Below are 20,631 nucleotides of genomic sequence, written 5' to 3' on the forward strand. Positions count from 1 at the left end.
TCCCATTATTCTGCTCAACCCCTGCACATTGTAATGCATAGCAGGCCACAATTTAGATAATTTTCATTATATGTTTTGTATTATATACTCTTTTTGTGCATTGTTTGTATACAGTTTTATGCATACTCATTAATTAATGTAACCTTTTATAATCATGTAATGTTACCATTATCGAAGTTAAGTGCACACAATTCTGCCAACTTACTCTGAGTATGCAATAAGCTGTAGTGGGGAACAAAGAAATGCTTTCTTGCTCAAAAATTATATTTTACTAACAAAGTTCAGGTAAAGCACACTCAGACTCAGTGCATGATAGTAAATATATATACAGTCAACTTTTACAGCCAACAGCACAGCAAATATGCATACTATTTGCTCAATCTGATTATGGTTACCCAAGTTGTTTTTTTTAAATTACGCATTACATCACTTGCTCACCAATGTATCCTCTGCAGTGAATGGGTGCCGTCAGAATGAGAGTTCAAAGAGCTGATAAAAACATCATAATAATCCACAAGTTATCCACACAACTCCAATATATTAACCAATCAATTAACGTCTTATGAAGCAAAACAATGTTTTTATAAGAAACAAATCCATCAAGGCATTTTAATTTTAAACTTTAACTTGAAATTGTCGCACCCTTCAGACTAAACATATGAAGTGTCTATAATTTGGAATTGAAGAGCTCTTTTCCAAAACGCGATAAACGCCAAATAAAAAAAAAAAAAATGAGTTAAGTATGCCATTTTGCAGTGTACTGAACCTATTCACGACTCCATAAATGTTTCATGCCAAATCGCTGTATTTCCGGGTTTAAAATGTACTGCAAGATGCAGTTTCTTTCCAAAACGCTATAAACGCCAAACCTGTTTAAATCTTAATCTTTATCCTCTCGACCAATCTGAATTCGGTGAGCGTTCCACGCAATCTAACATGGCGGCGCCCTGAAGCGAGAGATGTTTGTGTTCAGTCTTCAAAATGAGAGCTTTAAACTCGATTAACAATTTTGATGGCCTGGATGAGGCAGTGATACCTGCACCTGTGGTTAGAAAACGCAGACTAGTCAAAGAAAATCAGAAGAAAAACAACAAAAAAGAAGGTTCGTCACTGTTTACTAGTGCGTTTTGGTTTTAAAACGACGTTTTAAAATGAAAAGAATCCTCGTCTACATTAGCGAGTAGCGTGTATAGGTAGATTCCCTATTGTTTTGATAAAGGACGTGCTTGAAGTGGTCGAAAGGGGAATCTACTTATACATATCTATGGCTAAAGCAACGACCATGATGTGATTGTTTACATGGTCGTCAAGGATAGGCAGAGAGAATGTGGACAGCCACGCCATCGTTTTCAAAAGTCTCCAAAAGTTTTGGTCCATTTACAATGAAACGCAACCCTGGAGTTTTCAGACTAAAACACGCAAACTAAAAGCTGTCAACAGACGACCTGATAATAAATTTAGACAGTTTTAAGAAAGACCAAACAAGGTTTACAAGGATAGGGATATAATTTTTTCTGGACATAACGCAAGTGGAAAGGCAGCCTCTGAAAGTCTAAACAAACGAAAAGACTAACATTAAATTTTTATAAAATTTTTAAAGATTTATATTAATTCATAGTATGAGTCCCTTATGTCATATGTTGCATGTTCTCTTGTTTTTTTAAAGACATAAACGAGCAATGTTTTGGAAAAAAATAATGGATTTGTAGCGATTTGAAAAAAAAAAAAAATAAACTTTGAATGTATGATCAACAATATTGTTGTTTCATTTAACAATCATTGTTTAAGATGTTCAGAATGAGCCAACAGACCATTTTAACAGGATAAATTGAATATTAACAAAATATATGTGTCTAGGAAAAAAAATGTCATTTTCCTGAAAACTATTAAAATGGATTTATAGCGTTTTGGAAAAGAGCTCCTCAATTACACTTAAAGGCTTAGTTCACCCAAAATGAAAATTAGCCCACAATTTACTCACCCTCAAGGTATTCAAGGTGTATATGACTTTCTTCTTTCAGTCAAATCCAATAGGAGTTATATTAAAAAATGTCCTAGCTCTTCCAAGCTTTATAATGGCAGTGGGTGAGTGTTTCTGTTCAACAGTCCAAAATAAATCCAATAAAGTGCATCCATTCACAATAAAAAGTGCTCTCGCAGAAAGCAACTTTTGTTTACAGGAGCAAGGAAAACATCTTGGCTTATATCGAAATCCTTTGACATTTTTCTTTACTAATCCTCCTTTTGTACTTCTAATTCGTGACCAGTGTTTTGTTTTGCTCTCTCCTCTCCACTTCATTGTTCGATACTTCTCATCGGCGCATGCGCAACGCATAAGTCCTATGTCATCCACCTAGAATGGCTTCTGAGTACGACAGTTAGCGATGAATGGACTTTATTGGACTTCTTGTGGACTTTTGAACAAAAACACTCGTCCACTGCCATTATGCTTGGAAGCCCTAGTACAATTTTTTATATAACTCCGATTGGATTCGACTGAAAGAAAAAAGTCATATACATCTGGGATGCCTTGAGGGTGAGTAAATCATGGGCTAATTGTCATTGCTGGGTAAACTAACCCTTTAAGATGTCCAAAGACGTAAACCCTGTGTATACCATTTCTTAGAGCACTATGGCTTTTTGGAATATACCCATCATAACGTATAGCACAGCAAACAGTGACCAGTTTATTATGTACTCTACAGTACCTGTGTGTTAATGCCAGCAACTAATTAGCCAACCATGTGGCGACAACTCATTTCATTAAAGCATTCAGGTTTGGGCTGCATTTCAATTGGCATACTTGTATTATGCAATAAACTATGTCGTTTTTTGTGTGTGATGGAGAACCACATAAATTTGAGAACTACATAGATTCGAGCATGCATTAAAAGAGTTGCATAGTTATAGGCATCCTCTCTCTGTAAACTGTCACTCATCCCATCACAGTTAACATTATCAACTCCACATTCCTCATTGATTATTCCCTATTTCATTCATGCTATGCTACAGTGCTTTGTGCCATATTGGCGAGGCACGAAGCAGCAGCACGTCCCTGAAAATCAAACAGTCAGGGAGCTTTCATGCGCAGAGCTCTTCTGGTGTTTCTGCATAATGATGTATTACAAAATCTGTGTATTAATGCTTGTCGAACCTGCAATTTTTCTTTTTGGATCTTTAGAATGTCTGTAGTTCACAAAGCGTGTCAGATTAAATAAGGTATAAAAGATAGTGACCATATGTTTTGGGATCAATTCTGATGATTAATATGATGATTCACAACTTAAAAGTATAGATTTAAGGAATATACAGTAAATGTAAATATAACAGAGATTGAGGAACTCAGATCAATACTCTGAAGCTGTTGATTAAAAAGTCCTGTGTCATATTTCAATAATATAATACATTGCACAATAAATGAGCACAGTGGTTGATATTCGTATTGTAACTTTATATTTCTTGTTTGAGATTTCACCGCTTTTTTAAATCTATAATACTGACACTTTTCTTTGTGAAGGGTCTTAAAGACACAGAAGAACAAGCAGTACACTAGCAATATACAAAGTAGATTAGATGAACATTAAAACATCAGCTTATGATGACAGTGATTATAACCCATAAATAGCAGCATATCTGTCAGCTGTGAAGGAAGCAGCCAGTTGTTTGCTATTAAGCAGATCTGTGTCTTTATAATCTAATTTTACAATGCAAATAAAGTTCTCTCTAGTGTAAGCAATTGTGGGCAATTGTTAAGCTGAGAAGGGACACATGGTTGCACACTGAATGAAGTTTAATATTCATGGTGTGACAAACACAAAAGAAACAAAAACATCCAGTGGTAGCGGCAGCTCTGTGGCAAAAAATCCTTGTTAATAAGAAAGATTAGAGGAGAATTCTGACAGGTTTACGCTAACAGGAAAGCAACAGTAACTGAAATAGCCATGCACTGCTGTGCACAAGATAATTTTTAAATGCAACATGTCAAATCTTGAAGTGGAGCAGCTGAGCACCCTTAGTGCTTTGTATGTCTCAAGTTAAATGTTTCTGCAAGATCAATTAATCTGAGAGACTGTTAATAAAAAATAAGTCTTGTTGAGGGTGGTCTACATCAAACACATTCATGGCTTGAAGAGATGAGAAAAATCTTTCATCATCTCAGTTCTGTAAAATCTGAGCCATGAATTGGTGTGGAATTACTTTTTAAGATTTCAGCTAGACTTTACTCTCTAAGGCAAACCCAGAACTAATTGGATAGTAAGACGCTTGCACATAAGTAGCTAGAGATCTTTTATATTTGACATTGTTTCACAAATATGCATGTGGTTTATTTCAACAACATTTTTTAGTCTGAAAATAAAAAGCACCCTAGGCAAATATATATATTTTAAATTGCATGAACAGCTACATAAGAAAAGCCTTTATTTACCATTAAGGATACATGCAGTAATGGTGGTCAGATGAGGTCCTCTGTGTAATGTTTGTCCAGTCCTCCTTCTTATTATGTAGAGCTTCTACAACTTTCTACAAAGTTTATAACCCCTACTTACCACTTCAACTGATATACAAATGCTGAAGTACCCATAACATACGCACATCTGTCATAGAGCATCTGTTGAATCTTATGCTATTATCCCCTTCTAGCTGACTTTGTGTATGCATGCAAGTATGCTGTAAATCCCAAAAGTCTAAAGAAAATCCAATAATAGTAGCGAGAACGTAAACTAAACACATTTTTATAAATTTTCTCATGTAATTCTGTTGAAAGCTTTACCCTGGTGTTTACAAACATAGAACTTATGCTTGGAGCTTGAATAAATGTTCTGAGTTTAATACAAGTTCATCTCTGTTTGCAATATTTGTGACATAATGCTGTTTATTATACAACATTAAGTTCCCTCTTTTTAATCTGATTGGCCGAGCAGCATTCCAAGAGTGTTGATATTTAGTCTAGTAGGACAAGAATTTTCACTGTTTGTATCACTCCGCTTTTCATAACCCAGGCTTATTGGAAAAACGTGCCTCTATATTGCTGCAATTTACATTGCTTGAGGTTACATATTGCGGCTGTTCAGAATTCAAATATCTGGGGACTGTTGCTAAAGGTTAATGCTCTATCATGTTGGAAATATTCCCTATACCAAACCCAACCCTAAACCTACCGATAGTATTAACAAATGCAAAAGTCATATAAAAATGCATTTTTGAAGCAGCCAAGCTATTTTAACTTCCTTATGCGGATTTGAGTTGTTTTGTCTATCCGTAGTTTCACGGGGTTTGCACTGGAGCTGTTTATCACTTAAGTGCAAAGCCACATCATGTGAGCTGCTGAGCAAACCTACTGAGTTAGAAAACTCATGCATATGAAGCTGTATGTGACGAAAGTGTCCAAAAGTATCATCTTTCAAATGGAGCAGAATGTTAAAATTGTTTTGATGCCATAATATAATATTCTGCAAGCATAATTGTGTGAAAATTATACTTTATTAATCAAAACTCTGTGTGTAAATCATACTTTGTGTGAAAAGTAATAAAAGTAGTTGCAGTTCCCCTTCAGTCGTTTACTACAACGTTACATATGGGAACTTGCTAAACAGACCTATAACCTCTGAGCTAAAGAGAAAAGGCCAATGATCTAGAGCCCTGCACGGGCCTTAAATCTAGGCCCTAGCCTGGCCCTGGCCCGAGACTCACAGGCTGTAGCCCGGCCCTTGTCCGACAGTTTATCAAAATTTTTGGTCCGAGTCCAACCCAAAGCCCGTCTTTTTTTCCCGCCAAACAGCTGTTAATACTGTTACAGCCATTAAAATAGACCAGATTTGTATTTAATGGAAAGTTTGTTTTTTCGTTTAGTTTTTTTATCAGAATAATTTAGAGACATGTTTGGAGTTTTTTTTTTTTTTTTTTTAACGTAAGTTTTAGTTTTTTAAGTGACATCGATATCCAAGCGGTATATGTGGTCCAAAGTGAGTTTACTCAATTTAACACATATATCAAATCAACACTTGACTAGTCTACAATACAATCCACAGATATAAAACAAACATCAATATATCACAATGTTAGATTTGTAGTTTATTATCACCATCTCAGAACAAAGGCATTTCGAACAAAAATAGAGTGCAGGACAGGCAGCTCTGCTGCGCAAAACCAGAACATGCAAAGTCGCAGTGGTAAAGTAAACGAATAATGAACAAATATATAAAGAATAAATAATAATATAGAAAACTTAAAAAATACAACTTTACCACATGGCTGGAAATCTCTATGCGGCGTAGAGTATGTGAGCGGAGTGGAGCGGCAACAATTTCCCTCCGCGCTCCGTGCATTTAATAATCACTCTGCTTCAGCTCTGCTCCGGGTTCACCATTTCCCGCTCCCGCTCCACTCCTCTCTCACTGATATCAGAAACACTGCTCCGCGTCAAAAAAAAAATCTGTATGTTTGAAATGTAACAGTCCTGTTCATAAAATATAATAAAATAAAATAACAGGAGAGTTTCAAACACTAGTGTGCAATCTTTGTTCCTACCACATGCCAAGCTAATAATTATCAGCATTAAAAGAGTATAATGGCTGCTTTTTGCAGTGCAAAGTTTGTAATGGAAATAACAATACGTTTTCGTCAGTTATTTTACCTACGGATCGCTGCATTTCTTACAGATTTCTGCTCATTCAAAATTGGATACGATTTCATTAGTTTTAATGCATTATTGACTGAGCGACTGTATGTGAATAAGTGCTGTGCCTGTATAAATCATGCTTTCACCTGAAAATATTCAGTATCTTGAAGGACTAATTCCTTGTGAACTATAATTTACCGCTCATCCATTGCCATCATCATAGCCTTCACATTCTTTCTGATTTGAGTGATCCATCTCTATCAAGCTTGCTAAACATGTTTAACATATGAATTCCTGCTTAATATGCAGTTATATTACGATCCGTTGGCATGAATTGTACTCATGATGGAGTGGTGGTGGAGCGCTCTTGGAGCGAGTGTAAACAATGACGCTCCGACTTTTAAAAAATCCGCTCCTTCCTCCATTCAAAATCACACCGCTCCACTCCGCGCTCCGCTCACATTCTCAGCTATGCGCGAGTTAGGCATCACTGGCGCTTCCGGACCGCACGCATTAGATCTCATTAAACTTTTTTTTACAATTTTTTTACTAAAGCAGGCCCGAAGCCCGATATGCATGCAAGCTATGACGTGAAAATTGGCCTGAAGCCCGGCCCTAGGGGCATAAAAATGTCGGGCCCCGACGGGCTCGGGCTCAAATGCAGGGCTCTACAATGAACATTGGAATTTGCATGCACAGCCACTCCCCCGTACATACAGGTATATAAGATGGTGGCGTTCATCCACTCATTCAGATTTCTGCTTCAAAGCATGGCCTCGTAAAGCTGATTATCGTAAGAAGAAAAGAAGGAGAAGACTGCTGTCACTGCAGCTGCCGACTTTTGTGCTGCAGCCTGCAGTGGGTCCTGCGTAGCCAGCAAAACCGGCGTTTTGAGCTCCAGCGAGCTGCCTGAGTGCACAGTTGTGCCGCAGTCCTCCCTGGGTAAACCAGGATCTAAAAGAGCAAATTTCTCATACACAGTTGTCAAGAGTATTCCCTCAGAATGTCTTTCCGACCATGTGCCTCTGGGTGTGGTAGTTTCCTCACTTCTCTGGATGGACACGATCGCTGCCTCATGTGTCTGGGCCGAGCACACGCTGAGGCAGCTTTTGTGGATGGCTAATGCATTCATTGCGAGTGTATGATCATGGCTGCACTAAGGTCCCGCCATGCTTTCTCGATGCACCCAGCCGGCCTCTTTGGCGACACTGTCAAGGACTTTGCCCAGCAGTTCTCGCTAGTACAGAGATAGACGGAGGCCATCAGACACATCTTGCCCCGGTCTCTACAACTGTCCCGTTTGCGCCCTGTGTGTTTATGTGGACCGCACCCGGAGCTTCAGTCGCTCTGAGCTGCTCTTTGTTTGCTACGGGGGACAGCAGAAGGAGAATGCTGTCTACAAGCAGAGGTTGGCCCCATTAGGGCGTAGATGCCATCACCTTTTTGTACGAATCCCAAGGTGAGCTGTGCCCCTTAGGAGTTTGAGCTCACTCCACTCGGAGTGTTGCCTCCTCCTATGTGCTGGTGCACGGTTCCTCTCTGGCAGAGATCTGTAGAGCTGCGGGCTGGGCGACACCCAATACGTTCACGAGATTCTATAATCTCCACGTTGTGCCTGTGTCCTCCAGTGTGCTAAGGAAACATCAGGTAAATTGCGGGAGGCCGGCTCGGTGTCAGCTTGCTGCGCCACTCCTCACGAATCCGTGTACCGTTCCCCCAGTTGTTCCACCCTGTGTAAACTCTGGCTCCTCCATGCCCCGCAGCCAAGGTAGGACGGAGTAGTCCGTGACTGTGCACCGGCATGGTCTCCTTCGCCCTGCCAATTGTGGCACCATGTCTCAGTATATCCACGGTCATTGCCATGTTCCCCTCGTATATCAATTGCTACTTTTCCCTCTATTCCACATATCTGACCCCAATTCTGGCCTACAGGGCGTTGGGCAGGTTACGTGTTGAGCCCATTTGTCCTGACACACTTGCCTGTCAACATTTGGTCCTCATATGTAACACGGCTACAGGATTGTGGCATTTTCCATGGGTAAGTTCCCATATGTAACATCGTAGTAAACGACTGAAGGGGAACATCTAGGTTACGTAGGTAACCCACATTCCCTGAAGGAGGGAACAGAGGCATTACATCCCCTTGCCACAATCCTGAGCTGCCTGTAGGCTGGATGAGTGGATGCACGCCGTCCTCTTATATACCCGTATGTACGGGGGAGTGTCTGTGCATGCAAATTCTACTCGCCAGTGTTTATTGGCCTTTTCTCTTTGGCTCAGTGGTGATAGGTCTCTCTAGCGAGTTCCCATATTAAACGTCTCCGTTCCCTCCATCAAGGAACATGGGTTACCTACATAACCAAGACGTTTTACTGCCTCTAGTGTTCATTCAACCCAGCGCTGGGTAAATATTGGACACAAATCTGAGCCAGTGATGGGCTGCTGGTCACTGGGGAAACTGCAAACCTCAGGCTGCTGCCTCGCGTTTCACCCTTAGCTGAAAGATGCCATGACTGACTCCATAACCTGCCCATAAACAAACAGTACTGACATTATTTTAAACATCAAATTAAATGTAGTATTACAATGAATAAAATCAATTTATGTTATGTTTTGCGAGGCAAAAGGCAGTTCCATCATGCAAAATGACCGCTGCTGATGCAGCTGACTGACATCTCGTCATTGTATGTTGCATTGTGATTGAAGAGAAATAATACTAAAGACTTCATAAATTAAATAAAATGTATGCAAACCTTTATTTCAATGAAGAAGTGCACAATGGCGCTGAGAACTGCTTTCTTTCTGTAGAGGATGCAAAAAGCCTGCGCTCTGACTGTAACTCAGCAGCTGAATTGTTTTGTCAGAGACAGGCAGAACCCAACAATTGGGTAAAACAAAAAATAACCCAGCAATTTTTTAGAGTGCAGAAAAACTACCCAGCATCTGGGTAAAAATATTAAAAACAACCCAATTAAATGACCCAGCAAGCTGAACCCAGCATTTGCATTAAGAAAAATAACCCAGCGTAAAAAAATTAACAATGCATATTACACTTTGTTACCTGCACCAAGATATCCCTGTTCATTTGTCAGCCTTTTGACAAACTTTTGGGCTTTTGTGAAAACTTTTCATACTTCGACATATTCTGATTGAGCCCAAGAGCATTATAAATGTTGAAGTTTTCTCACCTTTTTAAAAATGTTTCTACTGCATAGACAGCCAACTTTTATTAAAATGTATCATTGGTTTGCCATAAGTATGACGTCAGAGTCGAGCAGAAGGTAAGTTGCAGTGTCTTACTCTACTAAACAACACACTCAAGCTATGAAAATTACCCTGTAATCCCCTGCTGTGTGTTACTGCAGTGCAAATATGTTCGGCTCTAGTCTTGTGTGCTGTTCCTTGCATACACAGTGACAAACACGACAGCCATCAAGATTCCGTCAACAGACTCAAAGATTAGCAGATTTACGAAGATCTTCATTAATACAGGCCTTTGCATACGTAAGAAGAGAAAACAAAAAGAATGAGTCTACTTATGTGCCATTCATATTCTGGTGAATACCTGGTGAATTATCTAAATGTTGACGACGTATCTGTTTTGGCATGATATGAATGAACGTATTTGCATGCAAATGTTTGAAATTGATGTTTCATTAACCAGTCTAAAAATCCAGTGTTTGCCCTTTGAACAACATCAGAAAATGAGTGTTGCTTAAAGGCATTTTCATTAATATTTAATGGAAACAAAATGTGGCTGTGTTGGTTCTCCAACTTCATGCTATGTTCTTTGAAATAGACATGTACCTGGGAGTCATTTATAATTTTTGTTTTGAAAAATATAACATCACTTTGACATTTAGTGCTTCTCCTGGGAAGCTATATGTGAAGAGTAGGACAGACTGTATTTTTATTACCTTGCAATTACTTCCTGGTAAATTATTCTCAAATTGACAATTTATGTTTTTGTCAGGAAATTAATCTATGTAGAGTAGCATGCGATGGTTTGGGAAACCCTTGCAGAATGTGAAAATGTGAATAATTTTAACAAAATAAAAGAGATCATACAAAATGCATGTTATTTTTTATTTAGTACTGTCCTGAGTAAGATATTTTACATTAAGATGTTTACATATAGTCCACAAGACTATATGAAAAAAAAAAAAAAAAAAAAATAGCTGAAATTATTAAAATAACCCCTTTAGGGTTTAGGAACACTTCGTTCTTAATACTGTTTTGTGATGGTTGTTCATGAGTCCATTGTTTGTTCTGAACAGTTAAACGCATCAAAATGTTTGAAAATATGGAATTAACAAATGTTATAATATTAATCATAATTATTATTATTATTATTATTATTGTTTGCATATGATCATACATCACAATATTTTTATATCACAATGAAAAGTCAGTGCTGAATAATAATAATTTTGCTCAAATAATCTCCTATTTAAATCCCATTTAGTGTAGCTGTCTTTGTACAGTATATAGCATATCTGTTGAAATTTATGTTGAAATGCTAAAGAGCTAAATTAAGACCAATAATAATAGTACAAAAGCAAACATTTAAAAAAAATCTAACATGGTATTATACATTTTCTCATGTATTTCTTTGGGCAGCTTTACCCTGGAGTTTATAAACACAGAACTTACTCATGGAGCTTAAGAAAATCTCACTGGTTCATTTGCATTTGTTTATATTAAATAACAATTATGACAATGTTTTTGATTATACAAGTGGTTCTGTAATTTAACTGTAAACATACAGACTAATTTCTCTTTTCATTGTTTTAACAGGGATTGTATCATTGATCTCTCTGGCAATCCTTTCGTATGATCGTTACAGCACTTTAACTGTTTACAACAAGAGGGCCCCAGACTACAGCAAACCCTTATTGGCTGTCGGGGGATCCTGGCTCTACTCATTGTTCTGGACGGTTCCCCCCCTGCTAGGCTGGAGTAGCTATGGACTGGAAGGAGCAGGAACCAGCTGTTCGGTTACATGGACGGCCAACACCCCACAGTCACATTCCTATATCATCTGCCTGTTTATTTTCTGTTTGGGAATCCCCGTGCTGGTCATGGTGTACTGTTACAGCCGGCTCCTCTGTGCTGTCAAACAGGTAAATTCAGTCACAACATCTCAATTCAATGTAAACGTAACACTTCAGTTATGTGTGTACAGTTTCAACACAACAGGGAAAGGAGATTATCAAGTCAGATTTCACAACTCAACTCAAAACCACAGCCTCCAGTGCAGTTTCCAGTCCTCTCTGGAACTAAACAATGACTCTGACTCAAGCTCAAACTAGGTCAATATCTCAGACTCCATAAAGTTTAAATCGCCTCAGATGATGTTTAAACCAGTGATATCTGGAATCCACACTCTCTACTATGCTGAAAAATTAGACAAGTCAGCGCTCTTATGCGCTTCTTCAAAATAGGTCACAAAAAAGGATGATGTTCTTGATGTGACTTCATGAAAAATAGTTCCTAAAAAAATTCAAATACTCAATTTCTGTTTTTAGATTCTAAAAATTGACATAACAAAGAAGACCCAATATGAAATTTCTTAAAAGTGGTGCATTATATTTGAAATTCAATTTACAGTTGCATAAAGTTAAAAGTTTACATACACCTTGCAGAATCTGCTAAATGTTAATTATTTTACCAAAATAAAAGGGATCATACAAAATGCATGCTATGTTTTATTTAGTACTGACCTGAATAAAAAGAAAATCACATAAAAGATGTTTACATGGAGAAATAGTCCACAAAATAAAATAATAGTTGAATTTATATAAACGACCCCATTCAAAAGTTTGCATACACTTAAATCTTAATACAGTTGTCATGACTCTGGGCTGCAGCTTTTCCCTCAGCCACCTGAGGTCGCTGTTTCCCCTTCCCTTGTACTGCACTTCCCTGATTGTATACACCTGTCTTGATTTTGTCACCTGTTTCTCCCACAGCTGTTCACTATTACCACAGTCTTTATAATCTCCATTCTCCCACCACTCTCTTGAGTCTGCATTGTTTCTTGTCTTCTGTTCTGTCGGTCTACTCTGTGTTCTTGAAATCCTGGCTCATATTTAGTGTTTCAGTTTATTACGTTTTGTGCCGTGCAGTGGTGGACAGTAACGAAGTAGTTGTAATTCGTTACTGTACTTAAGTACATTTTTCAAGTATCTGTACTTTACTGGAGTAGTTTTATTTTGAGTAACTTTTACTTTTACTTCACTACATTCCAAAGCATAATATCGTACTTTTTACTCCACTACATTTAATAAAACATGTCGTTACTCCTCATAATATATTACGTGCTCCGAGACGCAGAAGCAGTGTCTGATTAATGAACAAACTGATTCTTTTCAATCGGTTCGCAAATCGCCACAAGCGATTCATTCACGAATTGGACTGATCCAATTGCAGCTGTTCAAACTCACTGATTCAAATGAGCCGTTTAGAGCGAGTCTCCAGTCATCTGAATTCACAAATAAGAACCGGGAGATTGTGAGCGCGCGCGACTGATGCTGCGAAAAGTAAGATATAATGTCGAGTTTTAGGATTAATTATTGCAACTGTCAGTTGTTTGCGAACTAAATCTGCTGTAAAGGGTGATGCATTTAAGCCCGCTGAAATGATTAAATGCAGACACATCATCAACATCGTCTCTTTTTAGGTAAAAAAACGAAACATTAAAATAACACAGATTAAATCAAATAACTCATAACGTTACACGTTCATATTCCTCGCTGCTGTAACCTCATCAGTTTTATTAAAATGCTACGCATTTAGCCCTATGTGACGTCTGTTTTTATATTGTTTATTAACGGTATACTTTTTTATATTGTTTGAATCAACTAGCCTAGTATACAGAAATAAATGTTTATTCATAACCATACTGAAAATAAGTAAATATTGTTAGCTGATGCTAACTGTCTAGCTAACAAGCTTGCTGGTGCTAAGTTGAGGTAATTTTCAGATATGAAGTCCAAATATTTATAATCAACCATCTAGACAGATTACATCTGAGGGAAAAGAAAATATGTGATGTTCAGATGGTAACTACAGAAATTATCAAAGTGGGAAGTGATGCCCTCTGGGGACATTTGGCCAGGGGTGTTTTTACACCACAGACAATGTTTGAGAAAAAAGAAAAATATTATGAAAATATAATTACATTTTTCTTCCTAACTTCAGGCCTTATTCTCATATCATTTATAACTGTGCCGTTCCGCAAAATAACAAGCTTTAAAACACTTTTCTTACTGGTGAAAATGAGATGGTTAAATCAGTTTTCTCTCAGGTAACGTTACAATGCAATGTAAGCTTCACAGTGAACATTGTCAACGTAGACCATATCAACAACAAAAATCTATCTTGACTCCATATAGGCTAGTGGTTATTTTGGGAAAAACCAAGGCTTATAGTAGGATAATAAAAAAATATATATGCTAATATAAATTTATAGCCTTTATAAAATTGCAAAATATGTCAGTACTTTTTTACTTAAGTACACAAAAAATGTAGTACTTTTGTACTTTCACTCAAGTAAAATGGAAAAAGGAGTACTTTTACTTTTACTGGAGTAATATTCTATTATACGTATCTGTACTTTTACTCAAGTACTTGATTTGTGTACTTCGTCCACCACTGGTGCCGTGTTGGCCTTTTGTTTTGGTTATTTTTCTATTTTGTTAATAAACATCCCTTACCTGCATCTGGACCCAGACCTCGTTCATCTCACACGTGACAACAGTATTGTTACCTGAATGATCCACAGCTGTTTTTTTAAATAGTTTTTAATGATAGTTGTTTATGAGTCCCTTGTTTGTCTCAATATTTAAAGTTAAGAAAAATACTTCAGGTTCCACAAATTATTTGTTTTTTTAGCATTTTTGAACTCTTTCCAACAATGACTCTTTGATTTTGAGATCCATCTTTTCACACTGAGGACAACTGAGTGACTCATATGCAACTATTACACAAAGTTCAAACCCTTACTGATTCTTCAGATAGAAAAACATTGCATTTAAAGCCTAAATATATATATTTTTTTTTTTCATTTAGTACTGCCCTTCAGAATCTACAGAAGATACTTACATGTTTCCCAGAACACAAAATAAGTTCCTTCTGAAGCATCAGTGAGCATTTGAAACTTCTGTAATAGTTGCATTTGAGTGCCTCAGTTGTTCTCAGTATGAAGAGATGGATCTCGAAATCATACAGTCATTGTTGGAAAGGGTTCAAATATACAAAAACTTGTGGGACCTGAAGTATTTTTCTAAAGAACAGCAGGCAGTTTAACTTTTCAGGACAAAGAAGGGACTCATGAACAACCATCGCTAAACAAAAACAAAAAACACAGCTGTGGATCATTCGGGTAACAACAAAGTATTAAGAATCAAGTATGTATAAACTATTATTTTCTCTTGTGGACTATATGTAAATGTATATTATGTAAAATATCCTATTCAGGGCAGTCCTAAGTGATGTTTTATTAACAAATTTCGGGAGGAGCTCGCACAGATAATTAGCACGGCCAATTCATCATAAGCTATCACCCTCCCAATACGATCAGCACAAGAGAGAATCCCTAAAAATAACCAAACAATCCTACCTTCATCATCTCTTGTCTTGTCAAGCACTGGCTCACCAGCACCTTCCAGGCGTCAGCCACCTTCCCCGGCGTCTTCCTATGCCTCAGCCCTCTCATCCACTCCAGCCACAGGGAAATGGACCGTGGCAGGACTCCACCAAGTGCCTAACAGCATGGAAATGTTTTAAAACATTTCACATAGCTTACAATCTACCGTTTCCCGTCTTCTCCCTGATAGCTATTGCCTCTTTCATCTCCATGCCTCCAAGTCAGCTCCATTAAAGGATACTTAAGCGAGATCCAAATTTTCCATAAACTTTTATATACCTCACCTTCACCCCAAATAACCAATTCTCAAACTGCCTTACTCATCAAAGGCATACAAAAAACCCATCCCACCCGCCAAGACACCCGACAATCGATAACTTTTAAAAATATTAACCAAATGCATATCCACCCTCCGTAAAGGCTACCAATCCATCCACAGCCAGTACGCTAGACACAATGTTTATCCTGGCTTTCTTTGGTTTCCTCAGATGCTCTGAGCGTGCTATCACATCTAGCTTTAACCCAGCCATCCACCCAACCATCTCCGATCTAGCAGCACTAGGCAATGAAGCCATCTCCTATTTCATTAAACAAAGCAAGGCAGACCACTCAACGAGAGGTCATTTTATTTACATCTTTAACTTCCAATCGCCCATTCAGCCATTTCAAACCCTCCTAGCCTTTCTCCAGCTCAGGAAATCGCAATCTAAAAACCCATTCAACCAACTTTATACAGATGACTCTAACCGTCCCGTCACCTGTTTCTGGTTTCAGAAGCACCTTAAGTCCATCCTGCTCCTATCCGGCACCCCAGCTAATAACTACTCCAGCCATTCGTTTCGAATTGGCGCTGCAACAACAGCAGTCCAAGAAGGCCTCTCCCAGCAACAAATCCAAACACTCAGTCGCTGGTTGTCAGAAGCCTTCAAGAGCTATATCCGATCAGACCGCTTCCACATCAAGGAAGACCACCAGACCCTAATTGGCTAACCCATTTAACGCAGTCCATACCCAGCCACCCGTACTTTAGACCCTCCACACAGCCCCTCTCCAACCTGTTCAGTACGAGCCTCTAGCCGTTCCCCTCTAGCCTTCTTCCCCGCACTGCAGCAGCAGCGTCAGCTCCTGCAGGAGCCTCTAACCCTGTCCCTCACACTGCAGCAGCAGTATCAGCTTCCGCAGGAGCCTGCAGGAGATCTGCATTTGACCAGCTGCCCTCAATTCCATTCTTCAAGCCATTTCCCCCAGGACGCTCCCGTCTTACTTAACAGCATGGAAATGTTTTAAAACATTTCACATAGCTTACAATCTACCATTCCCCGATTTCTCCCTGCTAGCTATTGCCTCTTTCATCTCCTATCTCAATGGCATATTCAAAGTTCCCCACTGCCGCAGGAGCGCCTGCTTCCGCAGAAGCCTCTAGCCTCCTTCCCCGCACTGCAGAAGCAGCGTCAGCTCCTGCAGAAGCCTCTAACCCTGTTCCCCACACTGCAGCAGCTCCCGCAGGAGACTCATCCGCATTTGACCACCACCATGAGAGCACCCTGCCGCAGCAGTGCCTGCTCCTGCAGAAGCCTTATTCATAGTTCCCCACTGCCTCTAGCCTTCTTCCCCACACTGCAGCAGCAGCGCCAGCTCCCACAAGAGCCTCTAGGATTCTTCCCCACCCTGCAGCAGCAGAGTCAGCTCCAACAAGAGCCTCTAGCATTCTTCCCCACCCTGCAGCTGCAGCGCCAGCTCCAGCTCCCACAAGAGCCTCTAGAATTCTTCCCCACCCTGCAGCAGCAGCGTCAGCTGCCGCAGGAGCCTCTTAACTTGCCCCCCACACTGCAGCAGCATCAGCGGACAGCACGCCAAATATGGTTAACTTTTTGCTCAGTTTATTATCTGTGACAGGGAACTCGTGAAAATAACATGCATTTTGTATGATTCCTCTTATTTTGGTACAATAATTAACATTTTGCAGATTCTGCAAGGTTTATGTAAACTTTTGACTACAACTGTATCTGTTACACTTTACACATATGCAAAATTGCTGATTTTAGGACATCTTTAAAAATATCAATAATTTATATTCCTGAACCTGATGAGTCAGTAATTCCTCTAAACCAGATGGTAGGTTACTTTTATAGTGAATCAGAAATCCTTTCATGAGTGATTTGTGTATACTGAACACCAGTTCTGAATCATCTGCTGGTACAAACCAAAAATACAATTAATGTTCATGTTTTTCCTCAGGTAGGGCGTATCAGGAAGACAGCAGCACGGCGGAGAGAGTACCACATTTTATTTATGGTCATCACTACAGTGGTGTGCTACCTTTTGTGCTGGATGCCTTACGGGGTTGTTGCAATGATGGCCACGTTTGGACGTCCCGGAATTATCACACCCATTGCGAGCGTGGTGCCATCCCTCCTTGCCAAAAGCAGCACAGTCATCAACCCTGTTATTTACATCCTTATGAACAAACAGGTTAGACTTTTCCAACTTTTACACAATTTGATTTCATATCATATACGCTGAGCCACCATGAGTGCATACAAATTAACATTCCTTACACAAATGCATTTCTTTTGATTTCATTGTCTAATTCCAACATCCACAATGATGACACAAATTACCAATCTTTAGAAGGAACAATGTCAAATACAAAATTGATTGTAGGAAATGATAAATAATACTAAACTCCATTAAAAATGTGAGTTCTTTAGACCATAACAGCAATTGAGTATTGGTACAGCTTGAGATATAATTTTCTGTCAAAATATATTAGGTTTTTAAAATGCATCTAACTGATTTTAGAAGTACATAAAAAAGTTTAATAGAACTAATATGCACAACAGTCAGTGGTAAACTTTTCTGAGTCAGACACTGTCTTCTCAGAGAGGTTTGTCAGTAGTACCTCACATTCAAAACAAAGCATATGAAATGAATAATTTATAAAACACCTTAAAAATTACACTGATTATTTATCTCCAGTTAAAATCTGTTGATCTTGATGATCTTGATTCTATAGTATATTAACAGCTTTGAAGTGCCATGTCAACCAATGAAAACTGCAAAAGATGTAATCAAAAAATAACACAAAACATTAAGAGAACAGCACAGATCGAAAAAAAAAAAGAAATCTCTTTCTATCTTGACTGATTTCTTACTGTATCTTACCACATTTAAACATTCAAATCAAGAATTAACTTTGAAACTCTCTTCTTGTTCTATATCACAATCATGTTTTGGATATACAGCATCTGTAATCTCCAAATTTAGGTCATGTCTGACTCTGTTGCCAGTGTTAGCTGTAATTTTTTAACAAAAGAACCATCTGAGATGATCAGACTTTTGAAATGTGGTTAATTAACCTCCTTATTGTACTGTCTTGTCTCAGTTTGTTACAATAACTATGGATATATCCCTATTGGATGATAACAGCCTGTATTTAAGTTTGAAGGGTTTGTACAGTTTTGAAGACCTGTACACCTGTTTATTTGTGTACGTTTGAGTCTGTAAATCACAGTGGGCACTTGATCTTACTGAATCCTGGCAGTGTGACCTTTCCCTTTTTTTTGAGGTCCTCTTCAGAAGCTGTGCTCATCCACTTGACAAGCAGTTTCTCGTAAAGCAGAGGGTGGTATGCCCCAAATGTGCAGGCCGCGTCGTAATACTTCTCGTGGTAATGGCACAGATTAGTTTGTCTCATAGAAGGAATGTACTCGTACACATGGACCTCCTCACAGAAGTTCATCATCATGACTATACCTGTCAAATACACACACAGATATAGTCAATATATTTATTAATAATGACTGTACTGAGCAGCCCACATGAGTCCAACCACAATTGGGTCATTCCATGTCAAATCGACCAAATTTCAAAAACTTACAGAGCTCAAAATTTTGATTTTGCTAATATTTTTTTCTAAAGAAATATAGACATGTATAATTGTAACTAGTAGTGAAGACAACGAGGGGTGAATCCAAACGCAGGGCTTTATTAAGAGTGTGGTCAGACAGGCAGGGTTCAACAACAGCAAACACTAAACCAAGAATAGTCCAATAGAGTAATCCAAGAAACAGGCATTAGGTCAGGGCGGGCAGCAAAGAATCAACAAAAACAGAAACAGTCCAAGATCAAAAACACGAAGGCAAGGAAACTAAAAACACGGAAACTAGAAAAACGTTACAGGCTAAACAACAACCAGCAAACAGGGGTGTGAGGGAGCGACTTAAATACCAAACACATGGGAACACATGACAAAACAAACCAATAAAAACAGGACACATGGAACAAAGGAACCAATTAGAACATGATACACAGACAAGAGTAACACATGGCAAGATGACATGAGGGGAAAGGGACACATGGGAAATAGAATTCACAAAGGATAGCCAGACTCCGGCTGGAGTGTCCTCTACTGGAGTTCACGGGTACTCCAGCTGGTGATCGTAATACCCCCCGCCCCCCTTAAGAAATGGCTATCAGACACTCCAAAACAAGCAGCACAGTACAGGAGGGTGATAGAGTGGCCAGGCCAGGCCAGGCCCATGCTTGGGTGGAGGACCTGGAGACTGAGTCAGAGCCAATGGAGCAGGGTGCCAAGGAGAGCCCAGGCGGAACAGACAGTGCTGAGGAGAGCCAGGGCAGAGAGCCAGGGTTGAGCCGGCAGGACAGGTGGAGCTGAAGGCCACCAGAGCATGACAGAAGACCTCCACAATGTGAGAGGCCACCAGGGCAGTGCAGACAGAACAGGAACCCACCAAGGCGGAGCCGGAGCTGGAGCCCACCAGGGCAGAGCAGATGGCTATGACAGGTGTAGGACAGGTGTAGACACTGGAAGGACGGCCATGACAGGTGCAGACTCTGGAAGGGCGGCCATGACGGGTGCAGACTCTGAAGCGGCAGGCGTGGCGTGAGCAGGCCCTGGAGCAGCAGACGTGATGTGACCAGGCTGTGGCTTGGCAGGTGTGACGTATGCAAACTTGGATGTGGTCCTGGAGGGACCGATTACCTTGAGATCTGAGGGTGAAACTGATGACTGAATCCATGGTTGTTTTTTTTACACAGAGATTGGTAGATCTGTTAGTAAAATCTGTTGACTTTAGCAATCTTTGTTTGCCTATGGTGACCATTCAAAAATGGGGAAACAGCATTTTCCAAGTTTTTGTTCTTAATGCCCTTTTGGATATTGGTTCTCAACAAACCTTCCTTTTGGCATCTTTAGTTTTAAGGCCCTTTATGGTTCAGTTTTATAGATATTGGACTTTTAAAATGGCTCCAGGAGTAAATCATAAAAATGTACATACATTCAGTGGTCAAAAACCAAATGTGGGTCAGTTTGCAAAATTATGATGCTTCTTTTCTTTTA

General features: G+C 39.2%; 2 protein-coding genes across 3 annotated transcripts in view; one reads left to right on the forward strand and one right to left on the reverse strand.

Moving 5' to 3' along the window:
- The first annotated feature begins 11,090 nt into the window (after positions 1-11,090).
- Positions 11,091-20,631, forward strand: part of tmtops2a (teleost multiple tissue opsin 2a) — a 28,581-nt gene continuing 19,040 nt past the window's right edge. The window contains exons 1-2 of the mRNA XM_073851639.1: positions 11,091-11,742; positions 17,508-17,741. Of these exons, the coding sequence (XP_073707740.1) occupies positions 11,701-11,742; positions 17,508-17,741 (276 nt within the window). The 5' untranslated portion in view covers positions 11,091-11,700. The remainder of the gene's footprint in view (positions 11,743-17,507; positions 17,742-20,631) is intronic.
- Positions 17,802-20,631, reverse strand: part of st6gal2b (ST6 beta-galactosamide alpha-2,6-sialyltranferase 2b) — a 78,331-nt gene continuing 75,501 nt past the window's right edge. For both annotated transcript variants that reach the window (XM_073851638.1, XM_073851637.1), the window contains exon 6: positions 17,802-19,025. In XM_073851638.1, the coding sequence (XP_073707739.1) occupies positions 18,778-19,025 (248 nt within the window). In that variant the 3' untranslated portion in view covers positions 17,802-18,777. The remainder of the gene's footprint in view (positions 19,026-20,631) is intronic.

Source organism: Garra rufa, chromosome 12 (genome assembly GCF_049309525.1).
Source record: "Garra rufa chromosome 12, GarRuf1.0, whole genome shotgun sequence".
Taxonomy (NCBI): Eukaryota; Metazoa; Chordata; class Actinopteri; order Cypriniformes; family Cyprinidae; genus Garra; species Garra rufa.